Below are 23557 nucleotides of genomic sequence, written 5' to 3'. Positions count from 1 at the left end.
AGTAATCAAGACAGTATGGTACTGGCACAAAAACAGAAATATAGATCAACGGAACAGGATAGAAAGCCCAGAGATAAACCCATGCACCTATGGTCATCTAATCTATGACAATGGAGGCAAGAATATACAATGGAGAAAAGACAGCCTGTTCAATAAGTGGTGCCAGGAAAACTGGGGAGCTACACGTAAAAGAATCAAATTAGAACACTCCCTAACACCATACACAAAAATAAACTCAAAATGGATTAAAGACCTAAATGTAGGGTCAGACACTATAAAACTCTTAGAGGAAAACATAGGCAGAACACGCTGACATAAATCACAGCAAGATCCTTTTTGAACCACCTCCTAGAGAAATTGCAATAAAAACAAAAGTAAACAAATGGGATCTAATGAAACTTAAAGCTTTTGCACAGCAATGAAAACCATAAACAAGATGAAATGACAACCCTCAGAATGGGAGAAAATATTTGCAAATGAAGTAACTGACAAAGGATTAACCTCCAAAATATACAAGCAGCTCATGCAGCTCAATATCAAAAAAACAAACAACCCAGTCCAAAAATGGGCAGAAGACCTAAACAGACATTTCTCCAAAGAAGATGTACAGATTGCCAACAAACACATGAAAAGATGCTCAACATCACTAATCATTAAAGAAATGCAAATCAAAACTACAATGAGGTATCACCTCACACGGGTCAGAATGGCCATCATCAGAAAATCTACAAATAATAAATGCTGGAGAGCGTGTGGAGAAAAGGGAACCCTCTTGCACTGTTGGTGGGAATGTAAATTGATACAGCCACTATGGAGAACAGTATGGAGGTTCCTTAAAAAACTAAAAATGGAACTACCACACGACCCAGCAATCCCACTACTGGACATACATACCCTGAGAAAACCATAATTCAAAAAGAGTCATGTACCAGAATGTTCATTGCAGCTCTATTTACAATAGCCAGAACTTGGAAGCAACCTAAGTGTCCATCAACAGATGAATGGATGAAGAAGATGTGACACATATATACAATGGAATATTACTCAGCCATAAAAAGAAACGAAAGTGAGTTATTTATAGTGAGGTGGATGGACCTAGAGTCTGTCATACAAAGTGAAGTAAGTCAGAAAGAGAAACACAAATACCGTACGCTAACACATATATATGGAATCTAAAAAAAAAATGGTTTTGACAAACCTAGGGGCAGGACAGGAATAAAGACGCAGATGTAGAGAATGGACTTGAGGACATGGGGAGGGGGAAGGGTAAGGTGCGACGAAGTGAGAGAGTGGCATTGACGTATATATACTACCAAATGTAAAATAGACAGGTAGGGGGAAGCAGCTGCATAGCACAGGGAGATCAGCTCAGTGCTTTGTGCCCACCTAGAGGGGTGGGATAGGGAGGGTGGGAGGGAGGCGCAAGAGGGAGGGGACATGGGGATATATGTATGCATTTAGCTGATTCACTTTGTTATACAGCAGAAACTAACACAACATTGTAAAGCAATTATACTCCAATAAAGATGTTAAAAAAAAAAAGAACACATTCACATTCTATCCAAATAGAAATTATCAAGAAATAAATTGGATACCCTCACACATTCAATACTTGGCTGCAAATCAAATGCATAAAAGGTTGCAATGTAAGGTTATATATTATGTTAGCCATCAGACATCATAATAGCTAACGACCTGTCATTAGGAAATGGTTCTTAAATTATTGCTGATGACACTGCTTGAGACAGGCTGACTACTTTGTAATTAGAAAAGTCTACACATAGAAAAAAGTTTATTGACTCAGAAATTCCAAACATGTCCACACAAAACTTGTACACAAATGTTCATAGCAGCATTGCTCATAATAGCTAAAAGTGGAAAGAATCTGAACAACCATTAATTGCTGAATGGATAAATAAAATGAGGTATATCCATACAATGGAGTATTATTTGGTCATAAAAAGGAATAAAGCAGTGGCACCTGCAAAAACATGAATGAACCTTGAAAACCTTGAAAACATTATGCTAAGTGAAAGAAGCCATTCACAAAAGACCACATTTCATATGATTCCATTTACATGAAATGTCCAGAAAAGTCAAATATATAGAGACAGGAAATAGTTAGTGGTTGCCTAGTTCTGGAGAGGGAATTGGAGGATAATGGGGAGTGAATGCTAATGGATAAAGGGTTTTGGAGGTGGGTGTGTGAAAATGTTTTAAAATGGATTGTTGTGATGACCACACGACTGTGAATATAGTAAAAAACCACTGAATCGTATTCTTTAATTAGGTGAACTGTATGGTTTGTGAATTATATCTCAATAAAGCTGTTAAAAAAGTTTAGTAAAACAGCAATCTGACAATACCCTTTTCTTACCACACCAAGATTTAAAATTTAATGAAACAGTTCAAACAATGAACAAAGACTAGTTTAAAACTTATGAGAAAAATGGGGCCAATCCCAACAGACCTGCAGCAGACCTCCTCTTAAATCAATGGATATTTTTGGTATGGACTGTTCTGGGCCTGGATTGCCACTGTGTTTACACCATTTAGCTTCCAGATTGGCAGTAGCACAACATGGTCCTATCAGAATCCGACTTCTTTCTTTGAGACTTGTTTTAAGGAGAACATCATTTACACTGAGTAGAAATGATGATCCAAGAATTACACCTGGAAAAAAAAAAAAAGAAGGGATGAAGAGGGGTATATGTTATAATTCTTCCTTGTCAAAGAAAAAGTATATTTGGGTAAGAACTATCTGCATTTTTTAAGAGTATTAACTCATCCTTTGTCAGAGTTTTCTTTTCTGTTGGCTTTTCCCCACAGTTTCATGCCATTTATATAGAATTCTAGTTATGAAGCAGGTATACCTCACTCACATTCCTAACAAAGCAATATTTGCCAAAACGTTATGACTTTTTCCATGTGTGAGCATTTTAAGTTTTATGAGTAGAGACATTTTCATTAAATTGTGCACGTTTTTCAAACACTACATTTAAGAATGAGAACAACTGCTTCATTTGTCTATTGTTAACATGATGGGAGAGGGCAATTTTCTGTGATTTCTTGTAGTAACAGAGTACAGTATATTACTTTGAGAGACATTCAACTTTTTGACTGGCCCATGTTAAAATTCAAAACAATCAAAATATATAACATGTGTTTTCTAAAAATTTTAGTTTAATCCAAACTTCACACATCATAACCACTTGAAGTTTACAAAGTCTTAAAAACAGATAGTGGCAGGTTAGATTTATGAGAAAAACTATATGCTATAGTTCAAAGTAAATATACCCAGAAAAGGAATACACTTTAAAATGTAGCTTTTCTTTTGAACTTAAACTTGAAGTGTAGATCAAAACCTTTTCATAAAACCAATGGCACACTTTAAGATATTTCGATGCAAAGTTAGAGTGGTGGGGTTAACTTTCCCCTAAGGAGCTCATATTCTGAATTGTCACTGTGAATATTGAATTTCACCAGACCACGTATGTAATGCCCATGGCTTATTTTTCTAATGATATTTGATCCTTAAAAGAGATGAAAGAGGGAGTCAAGATGGCATACTAGGAGGACGCGGAATTCCTGTCTCCTCACAACTAGGGCACCTACCAGGTACTGGTGGGGGATCACGGACACTTAAGGGGATGGGAGGAACCCCCAGTGACGGGGTAGGACATGGGGTGCGGGGGGAGTGAAGGGGGAGGAGAAGTGGAGGTGGGGTGGGACCGGCGCCCCTGAGGGGCTGCTGGGGGAGGGGAAGGGATCCCAAGCCAGAAGTGGGAAATTGGGGAACCATTGGGAGGGCAGAGGATGAAAAGGGAGCATGGCTAGGTTTCCCCTGCCTACTTGGACCCCTAGGAACCTGCTGAGATCCCGGGACTGATCCTCTGCTGACAGAGGCCCCTCCAGCCACGAGGGTCCTGAAGGAGTGGGAGGGAGGGAAGGGGGAGCAAAAGTAAAGGCCAGGCCTCTGGGACCAGCACCCCTGAGGGGTAGCAGGGGGAGGGGAGGAGTTCCTACATCCAGAGGGACGCACCCACAGTTAGGGGTCCAGTGGCCACGGGGGAGACCCTGGGGAAGACGGTGGTGGGGGGCATGAAGGAACAGAAGGGAAGGGGGCCAGTGCCTTCCCTGTCCACTTAGGCACCAGGAAGCCTGTTGGGCTCCTGGGCCTAACCCTCTGCCCTTGGAGCCTTCCTCTTACCGTGCAGAGCCCAAGCCCCGCCCCTACACCCCACCCAGGGCCCTACCTCTACATTTGGAGACCCCCTCCAATGAGCTGAGCCTAAACCCCACCCGAACACCCTCACTCAGGGCCCTACCTCCAAACTCGGGAACCCCACACTACAGAGGCCCTCCTTTCCACGTCCTGCCTCCCCACCTTCCGCAGGTCCTAAGCAGAGGCCCCGCCCCATGCTTGAACGTCGCCCCCCACCCACCTAGGTCCCGCCCCACCCAAAGCCCCATCCCTGCCTAAGTTCCCCCCCCCACCTAAACCCCGCCCCCCATGGGTAAGCCTTTTTTTTTTTTTTTGCGGTACGGGCGCCTCTCACTGTTGTGGCCTCTCCCGTTGTGGAGCACAGGCTCCAGATGCGCAGGCTCAGCAGCCATGCCTCACGGGCCTAGCCGTTCCATAGCATGTGGGATCTTCCCGGACCAGGGCATGAACCGGTGTCCCCTGCATCGGCAGGCGGACTCTCAACCACTGCGCCACCAGGGAAGCCCGGCTGTTTTTTTTTTATAACATCTTTATTGGAGTACAATTGCTTTACAGTGGTGTGTTAGTTTCTGCTTTATAATAAAGTGAATCAGCTATACATATACATATATCCCCATATCTCCTCCCTCCTGCATCAAAAAATTTCACAATTTGGGGCTTCCCTGGTGGCGCAGTGGGTGAGAGTCCGCCTGCCGATGCAGGGGACACAGGTTCGTGCCCCGGTCCAGGAAGATGCTACATGCCGCAGAGCGGCTGGGCCCGTGAACCACGGCCGCTGAGCCTGCGTGTCCGGAGCCTGTGCTCCGCAACGGGAGAGGCCACAACAGTGAGAGGCCCGCGTACCCGTACCGCAGAAAGAAAACAAAAACAAAAACAAAAAAAAAGATAAAGCGACCATATGTGCGTGGGTTTATCTCTGGGCTTTCTATCCTGTTCCATTGATCTGTATTTCTGTTTTTGTGCCAGTACCATACTGTCTTGATTACTGTAGCTTTGTAGTATAGTCTGAAGTCAGGGAGTCTGATTCCTCCAGCTCCATTTTTCTTTTTCAAGATTGCTTTGGCTATTTGGGGCCTTTTGTGTTTCCATACAAATTGTGATATTTAATTTTTTTTTTTTTTTTGCAGTACACAGGCCTCTCACTGTTGTGGCGTCTCCCGCTGCGGAGCACAGTCTCCAGACACTCAGGCTCAGCGGCCATGGCTCACAGGCCCAGCCGCTCAGTGGCATGTGGGATCCTCCCAGACCAGGGCACGAACCCGTGTCCCCTGCATCAGCAGGCGGACTCTCATCCACTGCGCCACCAAGGAAGCCCGTCGCTTTATCTTTGATAAAGGAGGCAAGAGTATACAATGGAGGAAAGACAGCCTCTTCAATAAGTGGTGCTGGGAAAACTGGACAGCTACATGTAAAAGAATGAAATTAGAACACTTCCTAACACCATATACCAAAATAAACTCAAAATTGATTAAAGACCTAAATGTAAGGCCAGATACTATAAAACTCTTACAGGAAAACTTAGGCAGAATACTTTATGACATAAATCATGGCAAGATCCTTTTTGACCTATCCCCTAGAGAAATGGAAATAAAAACAAAAATAAACAAATGGGATCTAATGAAACTTAAAAGCTTTTGCACAGCAAAGGAAACCATCAACAAGACGAAAAGAAAACCTTCAAAATAGAAGAAAATATTTGCAAACGAAACAACTGACAAAGGATTAATCTCCAAAATATACAAGCAGCTCATGCAGCTCAATATCAGAAAAACAACCCAGTCCAAAAATGGGCAGAAGACCTAAACAGACATTTCTCCAAAGAAGATATACAGATTGCCAACAAACACATGAAAAGATGCTCAACATCACTAATCATTAGAGAAATGCAAATCAAAACTACAATGAGGTATCACCTCACACCGGTCAGAATGGCCATCATCAAAAAATCTACAAACAATAAATGCTGGAGAGGGTGTGGAGAAAAGGGAGCCCTCTTGCACTGTTGGTGGGAATGTAAACTGATACAGCCACTATGGAGAACAGTATGGAGGTTCCTTAAAAAACTAAAAATAGAACTACCATACGACCCAGCAATCCCAGTACTGGGCATATATCCTGAGAAAACCGTAATTCAAAAAGAGATATGTACCACAATGTTCACTGTAGCACTATTTACATTAGCCAGGACATGGAAGCAACCTAAGTGTCCATCGACAGATGAATGGATAAAGAAGATGTGGCACATATTTACAATGGAATATTACTCAGCCATAAAAAGAAACGAAATTGAGATATTTGTAGTCAGGTGGATGGACCTAGAGTCTTTCATACAGAGTGAAGTAAGTCAGAAAGAGAAAAATAAATACCGTACGTTAACCCATATATATATGGAATCTAAAAAAAAAAAGGTTCTCATGAACCTAGGGGCAGGACAGGAATAAAGACAAAGATGCAGAGAATGAAATTGAGCACACGGGGAGGCAGAAGGGTAAGCTGGGACGAAGTGAGAGAGTGGCATGGACATATATATATACTACCAAATGTAAAATGGATAGCTAGTGGGAAGCAGCTGCATAGCACAGGGAGATCAGATCGGTGCTTTGAGACCACCTAGAGGGGTGGGATAAGGAGGGTGGGAGAGAGACGCAAGAGGGAGGGGATATGGGGATATACGTATAGCATATAGCTGATTTACTTTGTTATACAGCAGAAACTAACACAACATTGTAAAGCAATTATACTCCAATAAAGATGTTAAAGAAAAAAAAAAAGAGAGAGATGAAAGATTAAAAAACACCTTAGGCCCACACCATACACGTTTCAAATTAGAGTACCCACGTTGGCTTTTCAACTCTGTGGAGACTTGAAAACTGCATATATGTTGTATGTTCCTACTGTAGAAATAAGACACACAACTTCTAATCTTCCATAGAGGACAATCACACTCACAAGAGCATTAGGGTTAAGACTTCTGTTAAAAATTATGATGGTGAAAATCAATTTCTTAAATTTGTTCATCAAATACATAGTGGCACTAAGACTTCACTTCATTTACACAATTTTATTTATTCAGAGTTACACTTAAAGAAAAAATAGGGCTTCCCTGGTGGCGCAGTGGGTGAGAGTCCGCCTGCCGATGCAGGGGACACGGGTTCGTGCCCCGGTCCGGCGAGATCCCACATGCCGCGGAGCGGCTGGGCCCGTGAGCCACGGCCGCTGAGCCTGCGCGTCCGGAGCCTGTGCTCCGCAACGGGAGAGGCCACAGCAGTGAGAGGCCCGCGTACCGCAAAAAAAAAAAAAAAAAAGAAAAAATAGAACAGTAAATAAAAAAATTGAAACAGGCCCTCAAATACCCAAGAATCAAAAATTATCTTTATTAATGGAGCTTAGAACTTAAGTCACAATTTCTGACTTAACTGCATTACATTTCCTAAAATATTTACTTCTCAACAGTAAGTACTTGTTAAATGAAACACACCAATTCATTATTCAAAAATTTGTCATAATGGGAGTATACAAGTATAGGTTAATTCAGTACAGTCATCTAGCAAATGAGCATTAAGGGAATGTCAGAATTACAATACCCTTTGTTCTCAAATACACGCATCTTCATATTACCCTGCAATGAAATACCCAATTATCTGGTGGTAATGTTAATGTGAATGCTCTATTGGTCCCTCACATGAGAAGTGTTTAATATCAAAGCTCTCCTAGGGTTTTTTAAAAATCTTATTTAATGTTCACCATTCTCATCAGGCACCCATATTGGATAATTTTGGAACCCACTTTGACGGTTCACTCTTAGATAGGTTTCCAAGACTTACCAATTTCTATATCATTTTACCCAACTCTATTATTTTAAAACATGAAGGAAGAGAGACCTTAGTAATCGAAGTGACTGAAAGGGAAGATCACACCACCTTCACCAGTAGATTGTGACCATCCCGGAGGCAAGGACCATCTTATGCAGTATAGGACTAGTCAAGGCAATAGTTATTCAGGACATATCCTACTGTACTAAATGACAGTTTAGAATCTGATCCTATTTTCAGCTGTCACAATATATTTCTTAATTGACAGGCAGGAAAGATAAGTGCTTAAATCTTTGCCATTCTTCATTTTGCATCATTGTATCACAGAATAGTAATGCTGGATGGAAGAGATCTTAGAAGCCATCTTTCCAAGTCCCTTCCTCTAAAAAAGAAAAAAAGAAAAAAAAATGAAACCCTTTTTATTTTGAAATAATGTTAGATCTACCTAGGAGTTGCAAAAATATACAGAGTTCTCATGTATCTTTCACCCAGCTATGTAACTATAGTACAAACACTGAAATCAGGAAATTCACTTTGGCATAACACTATTAAGTAATCTACAGATTTTATTTAAATTTAGCCATTTTCTTCACTAATGTCCTTCTTCTGGTCCAGGATGCAATCTAGGATCCTTAGTCTCCTTTAATCAGTGACAGATCCTCTAGCTTTTTTTTTGTCTTTCATGACCTTGAGTCTCTTCAATAGTCCAGGCCAATTATTTTGCAGAATATCTTTCAATTTGGGTTTATCTGATGTTCTCCCTTTAGAATAAGGTTATATGCATTTTTGGCCAGAATACCAGAGAAGTGATACCCTTCTCAGTGCATGGGGAAAGTGATATTGATGTTTTACTACTTGCTGGTAATACTAATGTTCATCACATGGCTAAAGTGGTGTCTGCCAGATTTCGCCACTGTGAAGTGGTTATTTTTCCATTTGTAAACAATAAGTATCCTGTGGAGAGATATCTGAAGATTATGCAAATATCCTCTATTACATCAAACTTTTACCCATTAATGTTAGCATCCATTAATGCTTCTTGCCTGCAACAATTATTACTGTGGTGTGTGGTAATGTTGATTTCCTATTTCTCTTACTCTTCTACAATTATTAACTAGTATTCTATAGTAAAAAGAGCTGTCCCTTCTACTCTATTTATTAGTTCAATTATTTATCTATACCAGTATGGACTCATAGATATTTATTTTATGGGTCCTAATCTAATACTATCTTTATTTTACTTTGTTGCTTAAATTGAACCAGCTTTGGCCATTGGGAACCCCTCCAAGCTGGTTCCTGTGTCACTGTGATATACCCCTATCATTTTTTGAGAGCTTCTTTACTTTCTGGCCACAAGATGTTTCAGGCTCAGTTGTATTTTTCCCATCCCATCTCTGGCATCAGTCATTTCTCCAGAGTTTTGGTTTCTTTTGCTGAAGAATGGCATCTCGAAACCAAAATCTGGGTGGTAGGTATGCTCATTGCTGCTAGGGTATCACTGTTTCTAGGGCCTCTCAGCAGAGAGGGCTAAGAAGTATATGTGCATCTACTGCCCATGTATACACACACATCTATATTACTGTATCTATCAGTAAATATATTAAAAATCATGAATTCATACTGATATCTCTGGTTCTAATCCAAAACCACAGGATTTGGTTTCTAGCCTATTCCCTTTTCTTATTTGTAATCTCTTCCTACAACAGTGAGAAACCTGCAGAGTACTCCTTCTGATGTGTTGATGTCTGATCATCCCTAAAACATCACTTTGGAGAGAGTGGGCAAAATTAAAGCAAAAGAACTAAGACAGAAGCAAAGGACAACTTTATTAAAGCAAAGGTAATTATCTATCAAAGAAAAGACTATCAAAAGCAAGGGCTGATATTTATCCCTAGAAGTCTCATTAAGAATGGGCTTGACAGCATTTTTTTCTGGAGCATACAGAAGAACGAGATTACCTTTCTCCTCTATAGCACTTTTCATTTATACGAAGATATTTGTAAGCAAATGATAAAATCTTCTTTGTAGAAGTAACTTAACACATACAGAATCTGAACCTTACTGGACTGTGCAGGAATGGCCTCAAAATACTGATATTGTACTAAGGTTCTGAGGTCTTGCCTTAAAACTAGAACTGGAATGACAAAATTTGCATCATGATTCCTTACCGTATATTCCTCAGAAAGTGCCTATCCCTTCTCAAAGAAGAACGTGAGTAGGGTTGGTGGAAGGTCCTTCTTAACTCCTGAAAGTTACACAACTAGAAGTATTGATATTTATTAGCTAGGGTGAGGAGGGATATAAGAAAAAAATTCTAGACTTGCATTTTTACATAAAAACAATCAAAATGTTGACAGCTTTTGTGTTACTGTGTACACTGTTAAACACATGAACATTTTCCTACTGTCATACAAATTCTATTCTTTCTTGCTCGGGTAGAGAGAATGAGATACCTAGAATTCTCAGGAGAGTAAAGGTAAAGGTAGGGACTGAGACCTTGGGAAAATGGCCTAGAAACAGGAAGCCAATGGTCAGGCAAACATTTGGGAGCCTGAAACAAGAAGAAAGAAGGTGGGTCAGACTCAGGTGAGCACTGAGGAGGGCAGGAGGAGATACAATGTGCCTGAAATACAAGAGACTTTACAGTTGAGGCAGGCACTGACCCAGCTACAGCTATATTCCAGCAATAGCAGAATTTAACAACTGGTTTTCTAGAAAGTAGACTAGTAGGCCTAGGAACCTGCCGAAATTTCTAGCTTTTCAGGTTTGATACTCTCTGGAGTTTGATCTGGTTCAAGGATGAACATGAGGCTTAATGAAAACCAATGAGGTACAATAATACTTTGGGGAGAGTAACCTTTCCTCTTGGTTTCCGGTTTTGAAGGCAAGAAAATAAAGGTGTTAGAGCTGCTGGCTGTCACCATGTGTCAGCTATTTCAGTGAACTTCTTTACTATAATGGCTTTAAGGATAATTTCTTATGATGGTATCCATAACCATGCCTAATTTCTTAAATAAGTGCTACTCCCATGCTTCTGTCTATAAGGAATTTGGATATACTGGATCACCTCCAACTTGATATTTATGCATGCATGCATTACTCATTCAACCAACGTTTACTGGTTATCTACCATATATTGGGTATATACAAAGATAAAGTGAATAATTTGCAATTTTCTTTCACATTACAAGATTTTTCCTTTTTTAGCCTCAAGTTCTGAAATCTCAGTAAGCATTAGAGGGAAAAAAAGACAACCAACAACATTTATAATTTTGACTCTGTTCAGCAAGTGAACTGTTGAAAAACACAAATACTTCCCTAATCATACAAACACTTTTAGTTTTTGCTTTTTATTCACTTTATGTGCTGTCAGTTCTTTCACTCTAATCAAATACTTAATTGAATACCTATGTGTTGAGTCGCTGTTCTTTTCTTTACCCCTTCATTTCTCCAATAGCCTACCCCTCACTCTATTCTTACTTTTTTCTAATCCTTTATAGTTTGTACTTGCCTACTTCTCAGGTCTACCAGCATGGATCATGGGCTCGTATGAACACAAAGGGGGTACTGAGAATTTAAGATGCTAATGTTGGCAGTGAGGATACAGGAACAGGCACTGCCTAAAGGCGTTACGGAAACACATGACCTATAGATATAAACGTGCCCTGCCTGGTCCCTTCGGTCTCCTTTCTTTTCTTTCATGTCATACACCTACATGGAAATTAGGGAATTAGGCATGGTTTGCTTTTGAGACACATAAGTAGTTTAACTCATCCCCATGTGCCTACCTGCCCACTACACTTGCTACACACACCAGCCTGCTGTGGCTTTGCTCCTCAACGAGGGGATCCAGTTACTTGCGGCACCACAGAAAGGTTCACCCACAAGTACCAGTTTTTAAGTTTAACAGAGTCTCCATTTCCTTTTGAACATTTCCTGCTACATTTTTAAAAGGGTACAACAAAATAATAGAGAAGCATGTTAGTTCAAGTGGTTTTAATCTTGGTGTAAATGACCAGTAATAAGAGATTATGGTGATCACTTAATAATAAAGAGTGGTGATAAATTTCACAAAGGGTCATTTGTGAATGGTAAAGCAAAGTTCACACTTCTACCACAATCTATGAAAATAATCCCTGGGACTCGTGACAGAGTTATTAATTCTCCTTTCCCCATTCTTTTGCTCTGTGAGAAGCTGGCCTATGGGACATCATCCCTTCCTTTTTGTTTTTTTCAATTAGGAAACATACTAAGTATCTTCCTTGGGATAAAATGAATCTTATTTTATGTATCACCACACATATAAACCCAGGGCCACAGAGAATACTCAGAGTTCATGTAAGATGGATACTTATACATTCAAAATCCGGAATAAATGGCAACAGAAAGGGAGTAAAGGCCTGTGTTATTTTTCTTCCTAATGGACTAATAATGCAAGGTGGGACAAATGACTATAAGTAAAAATTATAAAAAACTAACTTCTTAGCATTGGAACATTGGAAAACGCTGAATAATTTTGTGAAGATTTACCACTCCTCTACCCCTGTGTGTGTGTGTATGTGTGTGTGTGTTTACATATAAGCAAATATGACAAGATGTTTATATTTTTCTAGCTCACGAGTATATAAGCATTTGATGTATTATCCTTTATATTTTCTGTACTTTTAATTTTTCCCTTAAATTTCCAAAAATGACGAGAGAAGAAAAGAAAGAAAAAAATTAAAGAAATATGTTACAAAAGTGTAAGATTTAGAATGTCACAAACTTTAAAAGCATGAATATTATTAAAGCTATTTATGCAATCACTGATCAGGTCATTTTTTAAAATTTAATTTTGAAATAATTTCAGGCTTTCAGCAAAGTTAATATCTTTCATGCAGCTTCCCTTAATGTTAACAACTTACATCAACTATAGAATGAGTCTCAAAAGCCAGAAAATTAACATCAATACAACGCTACTAACTAAACCATAGACCTTGTTTGAATTTCACTAGTTTCTCCCTTCATGTCCTTTTCTTGTTCCAGGATCCAATCCAGGATCCTACCTTGCTTTTCGTGACTGTGGGATAAGGTCATTTCTGACTGAGTATATTACATCTTCTCTCTACCTCCTTCCATTCAATAAGAATGCTTTTCTGCCTGATTCTTCCATTGGCTTCTTTCAAAAATCTGTGTTTATATATTTAATTTCAGCTCTAGCAAACTAATGGCAGGTACTTAATTAAACTAAATGAGGTGTATCAACATTGAGAAGTAATTTCAGAAACAACTTGTGTGATAAATAGAAATAATCTTGGTTTGTTTGCATACTGACATACTTTTCATTGAGTGTAAAAATTTAGTTCAAGGAACAAACAGTTTCCTGGCCTTTAAAATACTCCTTCAGAAGACTAATAAATGGAAACCACTTGCTTTGGAGAATGTTTACAAAATGCTGCCAGCCCTACATTGTTGGTCTCTACTAGACCTTTACTAGGGCTCCTACTCTCTACATGCTGACTGTGCAAAGTGTAATCTACAGCAAGCTTCTGTATGTCTTTAGAAAGGGTACTCAATGATGACATGTGCTAGCAAAGCATATCCAGGTATTTTTATCCAGCTGGAAATAATCTAAGGCTACTAGGAAATCAGCAAGCATGTGTTAGATACATCCAGAAGTCGATTTGCATAACTGTGAAGCACGAGGAGACTCAAAAAGTGAGGAAGAAAAATTTTTGTAAGCATGATCCATAAAAAGATGACCATAAATGACTAGATGACTAGAAAAAAAATTCTGTGAGTCTGGTCCACTAAAGAGATGATTAAGAATCTTTTCATTTCTAGTTTCTTCAACTAATTATGTTGAAGCACATAAAAATGGCACTTGGGTATTTTTATTTTATTTTATTTTTTTGGCTGCACCATGTGGCATGCAGGATCTTAGTTCCCCGACCAGGGATCGACCCCACGTGCCCTGCAGTGGAAGCATGGAGTCTTAACCACTGGACGGCCAGGGAAGTCCCTGCACTTGGGTAGTTTAACCATGAAAATAGCTTGCTTTCCCCCTCTTGATCAGAATATGTAAGTGTTTCAGATCCTACTTAATTACATTCTATTTTGTAATAAGTCTATAACTGCATCTGTTATTATAGTAAGTTGTAACATAGGATAAGATTAATAAATGAAACAAAATACAACAAAACTGTCAGAGAACTACATGGACACAGATGTTTAAGCTGAAAGGGATGCTGGTGCTCCCCAACAAAGTTACTAAAAAGTCTAGTCCTCAAAATGAGAGTCCAAGTGGGTGGTCGACCTGCTAACACGTATCCCCCCTTCTCTAAGGCACTTGAGATTTCTCATGGGTGGGATTTCCAGTCCTCAGGGACTCTCATCTAGTCCTTATCAGTGAGTAAAAGCTGGGACTTCTAGTCTAATCCAAACCTCTTCTTTTGGACATAAGAAAATGACAAGTAGCAGGAACAGGATTTTATTTTTCTTTCATATGAAGAAAGGGAGAATTACTCATGGAAGACAAAAATGTCTATTGAGTTGGCTATTTATACTTGGCCCTTGTCTGGGAAAGGTATTTTTTTGAGAAATGTTTTAAAACTCTCAGATCCTAGAAAAACTGAACTGAAAATACCAAAGGGTGACGGTGGATACGCTTTGCCTCTTTTTTCCCCTCCCTCCAATGCTTACTGCCACCATGCTTACTGTTTTCACAGTTGTGTCAGTTTATTAGGAAAATAAAACTTGATTGGATCATGTGGTTATGTTAAAAAAAAAAAAGCCTACTAACAAATCTGACCGTGCATATTGGAAAGTGTATAGCAACCTTCTCATAGAGGAAAGAATATAGTAGCTGGTTAATTTAATGAGGAAACTGCTGGTGAATCAATTTTTTTTTTTAAAGTAAGTCACATGAATGGAAGAACTGGTATCAACTCAAACAATGTTGAAAGCAAAATGACTTCCTAAGTGATTTACTGCAATGGCTTAGAAACTGGTATTAATCTACATGATCCAGGTTTTTAAAGACTGGTTTAATAGAAAGTCCAGAAGCCAGGAGACGTGTGTTATAGTCCCCACTGCACCCCAGAGTATTCCTGGACAAATCGTTTAATCTCGGCACCCCTAAGTGAGGGAGTTAGTCCTAGCTCAGTAGGCCTCAACCTAGGGTTCTCTGACACTTAGGGAGTCCCACATAGTAATGGTGGTCCATGAGGTATTTTAAGTATTTCAAAGATCCTGAAAGAAATGAATTTGCTGGAGACAGGGCCGAAGTGTACTAAGTTTTTTGGTTACAGTAGTATCTGGTTGGTATAGTCATGCTAGCTATCTTATCCTAAATACAGCGTGTTTGGATGATGGAGAGAAAAGGACAAAAAGTGTTCTCGATAAAGAGGATGATCTCTGAGATAATTTTCAGCTCTAAAATTTAATGCTCTATGATCTCAGCATTCATGTGGTATGACTGAGTTGGGAGAGGGAGGGAGGGAGAGGAGGATACAAAAACACTAATATTTATTGAGGAATTAAATAATTGTGTGCTAAGGAATGTGTAGGGTACTCTGTGTACGTTATTTCACTTAATCCACTCAACAGCCCCATGAATTAAGTATTTTTGCCTTTATTTTGGAAATGAGCTGTGTTGTAACTTTTACCACAATCAACTACCAGCAAGTAGCAGGGCTGGGATTGTCTGCCTCCTTCCAGCACCATGTTGCTTTATAAAAGCTACTGCTATTAGTTAGCTCTTAGTAATTTCATTTTTCCAATTGGTAACAGGGTTGTGAATAAGTGCTTTTTCCTGTCCCCGGCTGTCTTGCTTGGCCTCAGTATATTATGCCAACATAGCCTACAGGGCCAGAGCCCCAGCCAGAGAGCAAAAGAACATCGAAGATGTGTCTTCAGTCACTTATCACTGACAGGGCTGCTTTGCCAGAAACTTTCCTAGCAAATAGCCTTCTGGCTTATGTGGATGAGAGGGCAATTTGCTGTGACTGCAGCAAAACTAAACACTGTCACAAATTCAGTGGAGTGGGGGATATTCACTTCTAACCCTCTCTTCTTCCACAGTCCCAGTTCTAGGAGCTACAATAATTCTTATCCATTTCACCCAATACTAACTTATAAAGTGCCATCATGAGGATGCAAAGGAGACACTATTAAGAAAAAGATCTTTAGGAACTTCCTTGGTGGCGCAGTGATTAGGAATCCGCCTGCCAATGCAGGGGACACGGATTCAAGCCCTGGCTTGTTAAGATCCCACGTGCCGTGGAGCAACTAAGCCCATGTGCCACAACTACTGAGCCTGCGCTCCAGACCCCGCAAGCCACAACTACTGAGCCCGCGTGCCACAACTACTGAAGTCCATGCGCCTAGAGCCCGTGCTCCGCAACAGGAGAAGGCAGCACAATGAGAAGCCTGCGCAGTGCAACCAAGAGTAGCCCCCCCTCACCGCAACTAGAGAAAGCCCAAGCGCAGCAAAGAAGACCCAATGCCGCCAAAAATAGATAAATAAATAAATAAAATTTAAAAAGAAAAAAAAAGATCTCTAGTATTTAATTGCCAGGACTGGAAAGTTTCTTCTCCAATAGCATTTTTCACAGTGAGATATTTTCACAGTGAGATATTTTCATTGATAGCATTTTTGTTGTCTCAAATGCCCTTTTTTCTCCTGTCCAAGGAATACTGTTTTAATATGCGTATATGGGAAATGTTTACCAGTTGTCCCTTTTTTTCACCTCAAATGTATCTAAATCTAGAAAAATGGTTCTTTCCCATATCTTTGTTAAAGCTAGGAGAAGAAATAAAAAGCATTGATTCTTTTTTTCTATAGTACATAAGCACACAAAGTCTAGCGCAATGGAACACAATTCTAAAATACATAACCTGGACTTCCCTGGTGGCGCAGTGGTTAAAAATCCACTTGCCAATGCAGGGGACACAGGTTCGAGCTCTGGCCCGGGAAGATCCCACATGCCGCGGAGCAACTAAGCCTGTGTGCCACCACTACTAAGCCTGCGCTCTACAGCCTGCAAGCAACAACTAGTGAGCCCACACGCCGCAACTACTGAAGCCCGCGCGCCTATAGCCCACACTCCGCAACAAGAGAAGCCACCGCAATGAGGAGCCCGCGCACTGCGATGAAGAGTAGCCCATGCTCGCCGCAACTAGAGAAAGCCCCAAGCAGCAACGAAGACCCAACGCAGCCAAAATAAATAAATTTATTAAAAAAATACATAACCAGAGGCCAACAGTTTTCTAGCAGTCTAGATTAAGTTTGGAATTGGTAACTAAAAACAATAGGGGGAAAGACTAATCTAGCTGGAGACAAGATTTGAAGGTGGGTATACTTGGAAGAGTGTAATAACTGTACTGGATTTCTCATTAGAAGGGAGCAGAGTCTTAGGAAGACTTCACATTCCCCAAGAGAACCATATTTACACAATTAACAATTCTTTTGTTGAAAAAAAAAGCTTTCATTATTGCATGTAGACACATGTGGGCTGTATAAAAATATAAGAGATGTGTAACCCATGGTAAACACAAAGTAATGATCTTAAACAGGCCAAATCCTTGAACTCGTCATTAATAAATGTCTCTCCTGCATTCAGCTACCCAGGCTGCTAGGAGCCTGTTTTCTTCAAGTACTTCAAACACTGAAATCCAGGAACATTTATTATTTTAATCCATTACAGGCAGTGCTTGATTTAACTTTATTGGTTGCGGTGGTGGTAGTGGTTATAAGTGGGGGGTACAGCAATGTTCTTTTACACATCATTTCAAAAGGGCTTAATTATATTTTATAGTTTGGGCCAGGAATTCTACTTGTTTTTGGTCTAACAAGGTTCAAATGGAGTTCAGGTCGGTGATTAATCAGAAGAAAAAGTCAGAGATGGTTATCTCTCTGCGATGAGCTCATCTCCCTCTACGAAAGGCTGGGCAGGTACATCATGTTCACTGTGCCACAGCACATGAGAGTGCTCTGACATCCGAAGATGGCTACTTATTGGCTGATTTTTACTTTTCAGGCAGCCTGGAAATTAGCACATCGGAAATTTCACCCAGTGGTTACCTTCTAAATTTCTGAAGTTACTATCCTATGTATTTAAAGGCTTCTCATTAAAATCCAAACAGCTATAGTAACCTCACAGCACAGAAAAAATGTACACGAAGAACAAAAATCACGTAACAGACATTAAAAAAACCCACATAGACCCTTTAGCACAGAAAAATTTAAATATTCCAAATGAAAGATGTAAAGACTGAATTAATATAATTTGGTTAAACAAGAAAAAATAAGTGACCATATAAATATGCCTGAACAGCATATATCTACTAGTGAGTTTTTTTTTTTTTTCTGGGTATGCGGGCCTCTCACTGCCGTGGCCTCTCCCGTTGCGGAGCACAGGCTCCGGACGCGCAGGCCCAGCGGCCATGGGCCCAGCCGCTCCGCGGCATGCGGGATCCTCCCGGACCGGGGCACGAATCTGCGTCCCCTGCATCAGCAGGCAGACTCCCAACCACTGTGCCACCAGGGAAGCCCCTACTAGTGAGTTTTTTAAAAATATCAAACATTCTTAATTTTTTACCTCTCTTTTTGAGGGGGTGAAAAAAGATAACTTCTAAGATAGTAGTATTAACATTGCTTATTATTGACCAAAATTCTATCTAAACATATATTATCGATAACAATTACAGCCGGGAGACTAAAACTTGTATGCTGGGATTTCTTCTCCATTGCATACGATTTCTAAGAGAGAGGACAAGAAAATTACTTTCCAAGAGAATGTCTTATACATTTACGGTTTTTATTTACTGCTGTACTAGAGAATAAATATGGAACATTACTTTGAAAAAAAGTTATGAGAATTTTACTTTTTCCACTTATTTCCCATTCAATTTTTAGAACTTCCTATTTTACCTTTTTTGAATGTCTCAATAGCCCACCATTACGCACAGAAAAATATCAATTTTGAAAGAAAATCAGTAATCCACAGGTGATTTAAGAGTAAAAAAAGGACAGCCAGTTCATCAGTAGCAACTTTGAACCTTGTTATAAAGTAATAGGAGGGAATCTGACCAGGATTAATAGTGGTCCTCAGTTCTGGGATGAGGGGTGTCAGGTTACACGGACTCTGGGCCATCTGTTCTGCCTGCCTACATTTTACTTCTGCAAAACTATAAACGCACCTCTACCTCAGGGACTATAGAAAGGCATTAGAATTCTTCTGCTTTTCATTATCAGAAGATTCAGTAACTCACTTCATTGTCAAGATAATCCCCTTTTACTCTTTCTTTTGCGCTTGCGGGGTATGGCCAAAATGACAAATAAAACCCCAGATGTTAACAGACCCAATGAGGTCTCCACCTTTCCTTGAGTGTTGGGTTTAAGCTACTTGAGACACAGTGTCAAAAATGACAGGACCCTGATGCCCACACCCAATATTCATTAAGGTTTGTTAGTGATTTGTATAGCTGTCTACAAACTGTACTTCCACTTCAATCCTCAGTGGCTGTTTAAAAGTTAAGTTTGTCCTCTGGCTTTAACAGTCAAAGAATTCATTTCTTATTGTTCAAGCATTGGAAAAAGATGCTATTTCTTTCTAAAAGTAACAAAAGTCTTTGGGGTGTTGTAAATGGCTTGTTATTGCAATATATTATTTTAGGTAGTCATATATAATTTAATGTTTTATTTCCCCTCAGGCTTACTTGCATTTCTGCAGCATCCAATGGCTATGACAACGCCTTAAGGAGATTTTCCTCAGGAGATCCCAGTTGACTCTGGAATGAAAAGCTGGAGCTCCACTTTGTATCAATTAATAACCTGCTTTCACTTTTCAGTACATGAAAAGGAACTCTAGGCTCTTTACATTTTTACTGGTCCTGAATTCAGTGAACATGAAAAGAGGCATTTGTATACATGAAAAATAATGTGGTTATGCTTTCTTTCTTCCTACTTTTGTTTATACACAAAGATAAGTACATCTGGATGACAGAGGCTGGGGTAGTGAAAGTTATTTAAACCACAGCTCTTTGACTAGGAATTCAACTCATTGCTTTCTGTATGGATGAAAACTCCCCTAATTCCCTATGGAAAGGGGATTCTTGCAACTTTTCCCTAATTCTGACTAAAATGCCAGCCAAGATGGCCTCACTTAGGCTCTTTCCCCAACCCTTTGTGCCACCTAACTTGTTCATATCCTATTTCCCTTTCCCTTATCTACATGGAGTTTGCTAATCGGCGTGCCCCCAAGAAAGAGCAAGGCAGCCTAAAGCACAGCTATTTCACAGCCTGAATTGTGTACCCTTGTTTGCAGAAATCTAAGAAGTGCCGCCCTAATAGAGCCATAATTTACTCTGACAAGGAGAGCTAAAGTCTGCAGCTCACTCCCCACCCTGCCTGTGCAAAGTGCTACACTGCTGGTTCAGAATTTATAGCTACATACTTAAGGTTTCTCCAAAACACTATACTTCAAACAGCAAAAAAGACTGTGTGTGTGTGTGCGGGGGGGTGGGGAAGGCTACTTTTTAAAAAAGAACATACTACAGAATGGGACAGATTTAATGGCTAGCAAAAGAAATATCTGCCTTAAAATGTTTCAGAAAATAAGATATGATTTTGAAACAAGATTAATTTCGTTATCAATAACATAATCATAGAAAATTTGGCAATATTATACACAATCATAGAGATTTTTGCAATTACACACCAATTTAAAAAAATACAAGCATTACATCTTGTATGTAAAGTTTTAAAATTTAGGGCCATTTTACCACAGACACATGGGAGAACATAAGTATTCTAGCAGAAATAAGAGTTAGGTTATTATAAGTCACTGTTACACTAGCATCTGCAGAGTGGAATTAAAAAAAACCCATGTTCCTTGAAACTCGGATAGTTTAGGGCCACAGAATAGTACAGGAGGCTAAGAAGAACTCAAGGATTTTTTTTAAGTGGAAAATATTTAACCATTTCGTTTTGTTTCAAATGATGAAAACATTTTGGTGAATAATCTGTACATATTTTGTTGTAAAATCCAGTAAATGAACATAAAAGCATTTCATATTTAAATGTATTGACAATGTCTTGGGGAGAATATTAACTTTCCTCTTTCATTCTTTTATTATTCCCTTTCCACATACACTTCCCATAACCTTATGTCGGTTTAGATGATAAAAAATATAATCGTTAGGCAAACTCAAATATTTTTTGTACTTTTCACAAGTGAAGAAACATGCCTACGACACATTCCCAATTGTGTTTCTCTAAATATTACTTAGAACATAAGATTCCTCTAGCATTACAAATCTATTTCAGCTCCTAAATTAAAACTCATCTGGAAAGGACAGCTTTACCCTGTTTATATAACATTGTCATATAAAGAGTGTTAAAAAAAATATTTCACTAAAAATAGCTTGCGTAAGTTAGGGATTAGAGTAGTTTCTGCTGCTATAATTGTTCCTTTGTAGTTTTTTCCATGATGTTTTTTGCACAATGTTTTTGACTGTGTTTATTAAAGTCAGCACATCAAAAAGGATCAAAGAGAAAGTGAGTGAGAACCAAAGAAACCCCAAGTGTGTTGTCTCATTGGGGAGTTATGCAGATTCGCATAAACAAGTGCAAATTGTTGAGGTTTTAATGAAAATTTTCTACAATTATTTTATCTTAAGTCATTCTATACAATAACATCTGTACAGCAGATGGCTATGCTGTACCAAGGCAATGCTCCTTTTTCTTTCTCTGTTTAATAGTACATCTGAGATGACTACTTTTGTCACTGTGCTCAATTTGGTTCAGCAAATAATTTGAAAAGTGCAGCTGCTGCAGATGGTCACAATAGTTACATAAACTGTAAAATCAAAGACACAGTTCAGTATAACTGTATTAGAGTCAAACTATAAAAATCTGACATTAACTCCACTGAACTCAAAGATACACTAGAAAAATTTTGGGTTGAATACAGAGCGATGTCACTTGAAAAATACAAAAAGAAATATGACTACTGGTAGGACGGTTATTTTATTTTTTTGCTGAGAAATATTTTTTACCACTTACCAAAAATATACCTTAAGTAAATATTTGCATATATTTCATCCAAGTTGCAAAGCCTGAATTTTTAAGATATGCAAATATACAATGAAATTAATGTTCAAAGCTTAAATTTTATTTTACTTTTAAAAAGTTTTCCTTTGTTAAAAATCAATTTCTGAAAAATACGTAGTAATTTCTTAATTATAATTTCCTAGAAATCATTCTACAGCAATAACTAGAACTTGCCATGTTACTTCACTTAATTATAATTTATTATTATTTTGCTGACTTTGTTATCTTTTAAACATTTGAGCATGCCATCACATCAAGCAGAAATGTAGAGTAAACAGATTTGGTGTTTGTTATACTCTCATAATAAAACTGTTTCTATTAATTAAATGGCTAATTTCAATTTGATCTGATTAGTTGATGCAAATAACTACTTTAGAACATTTGCAGGACACTACATAACGCAGAGTTATACCAAGTATGTCTTAGTCAAAGCTATAGTTTCTACTTCTGCATTTAACTAGATTTAAGAGTATAACTGTAAAAGGAGTAAGGGTACTAGCATAAAGGGAAAAAACAAGTTACAAAACCAGAATGAATCTACTATCTTGTAAAGCTCAGTGAGAGGATTTTAATTATATTTTAGAGATATTTACTGAGAATAGACACTATTAAAATTAGATAAAATATGAGTAGCAAATGAATGAAACAAGAAACGAGGATGAATAAAGAAAAGGACCTAGAATTGAGTACAGTACATGTTAAATGCTTTCATTCTGTTTGAGTCCTAACCCTTCCTTACTATGATTAAGGTAAAACTGAAAAGGCGTGGGAATGGCCCCAGCGTTGTCTGGGTTGTAATTTATTTGTGGATAAATCAGACATTGTAGCCTCCAGTGCTTCATAGTCTTTCATGTCCCATGGACCTTACATTTTTCATTTCCAACTTTTAAGACAATAAAAAAAATACAGTGCTTTTAGCTGGCTTGGTCACAAATATTTCTGATGAGAAAGAAATCAATCATTTATTTTTTTGGCCTAAAATTCATACTTCTCAACTACAAAACTCCTTCTTTATCTCTTCAACTACTGTGCCCAAACTGGCTATACAGTTAGTCTCCAGCTGCCACTTAATTACTTTTTGGTAAGCAACTAAGTTGCCTAGTTTCAGGATTTACTTTATCCCCAGCACTATCCTCTAGCCCCACTTCTTTCCTGAAAATTAAAGTGGAAAAAAATGTTTTCCTTTTGCTACTTTTACTTTCAAAGTAAAATTTCTGGCATCATGCCCTGAACTTTAACAGTAGCAGTTTCTGTGAAGGAAAATGGTTATTCCCCACCTGTACCTTGTCTTTTCTCTTCCCCTCACATTCCTTCTGCCTACCCTTTTTGATTCAGTGTGCAAAAGCACATAACAGTTGAGGAAAATGTAGATGTCACTGCCTGTTAGTTTCTCACCTCTCCACCCATCAAGGACATTCAGTTGCC

At 38.9% G+C, this 23557-nt stretch overlaps 1 protein-coding gene across 3 annotated transcripts in view; it reads right to left on the bottom strand.

Annotated features, from left to right (window-relative positions):
• The window catches only part of VPS13B (vacuolar protein sorting 13 homolog B), a 778894-nt gene that overhangs the window by 159619 nt on the left and 595718 nt on the right, over positions 1–23557 (bottom strand). For all 3 annotated transcript variants that reach the window (XM_027131497.1, XM_027131496.1, XM_027131498.1), the window contains one exon: positions 2471–2673. In XM_027131497.1, the coding sequence (XP_026987298.1) occupies positions 2471–2673 (203 nt within the window). The remainder of the gene's footprint in view (positions 1–2470; positions 2674–23557) is intronic.

This window comes from Aethalodelphis obliquidens, unplaced genomic scaffold (assembly GCF_003676395.1).
Source record: "Aethalodelphis obliquidens isolate GAN/ISIS:26980383/991018 unplaced genomic scaffold, ASM367639v1 scaffold39, whole genome shotgun sequence".
In the NCBI taxonomy this organism is placed as follows: Eukaryota; Metazoa; Chordata; class Mammalia; order Artiodactyla; family Delphinidae; genus Aethalodelphis; species Aethalodelphis obliquidens.
Note: the sequence above shows the minus strand (reverse complement) of the source record. Positions and strands in the feature narration are given on the sequence as shown.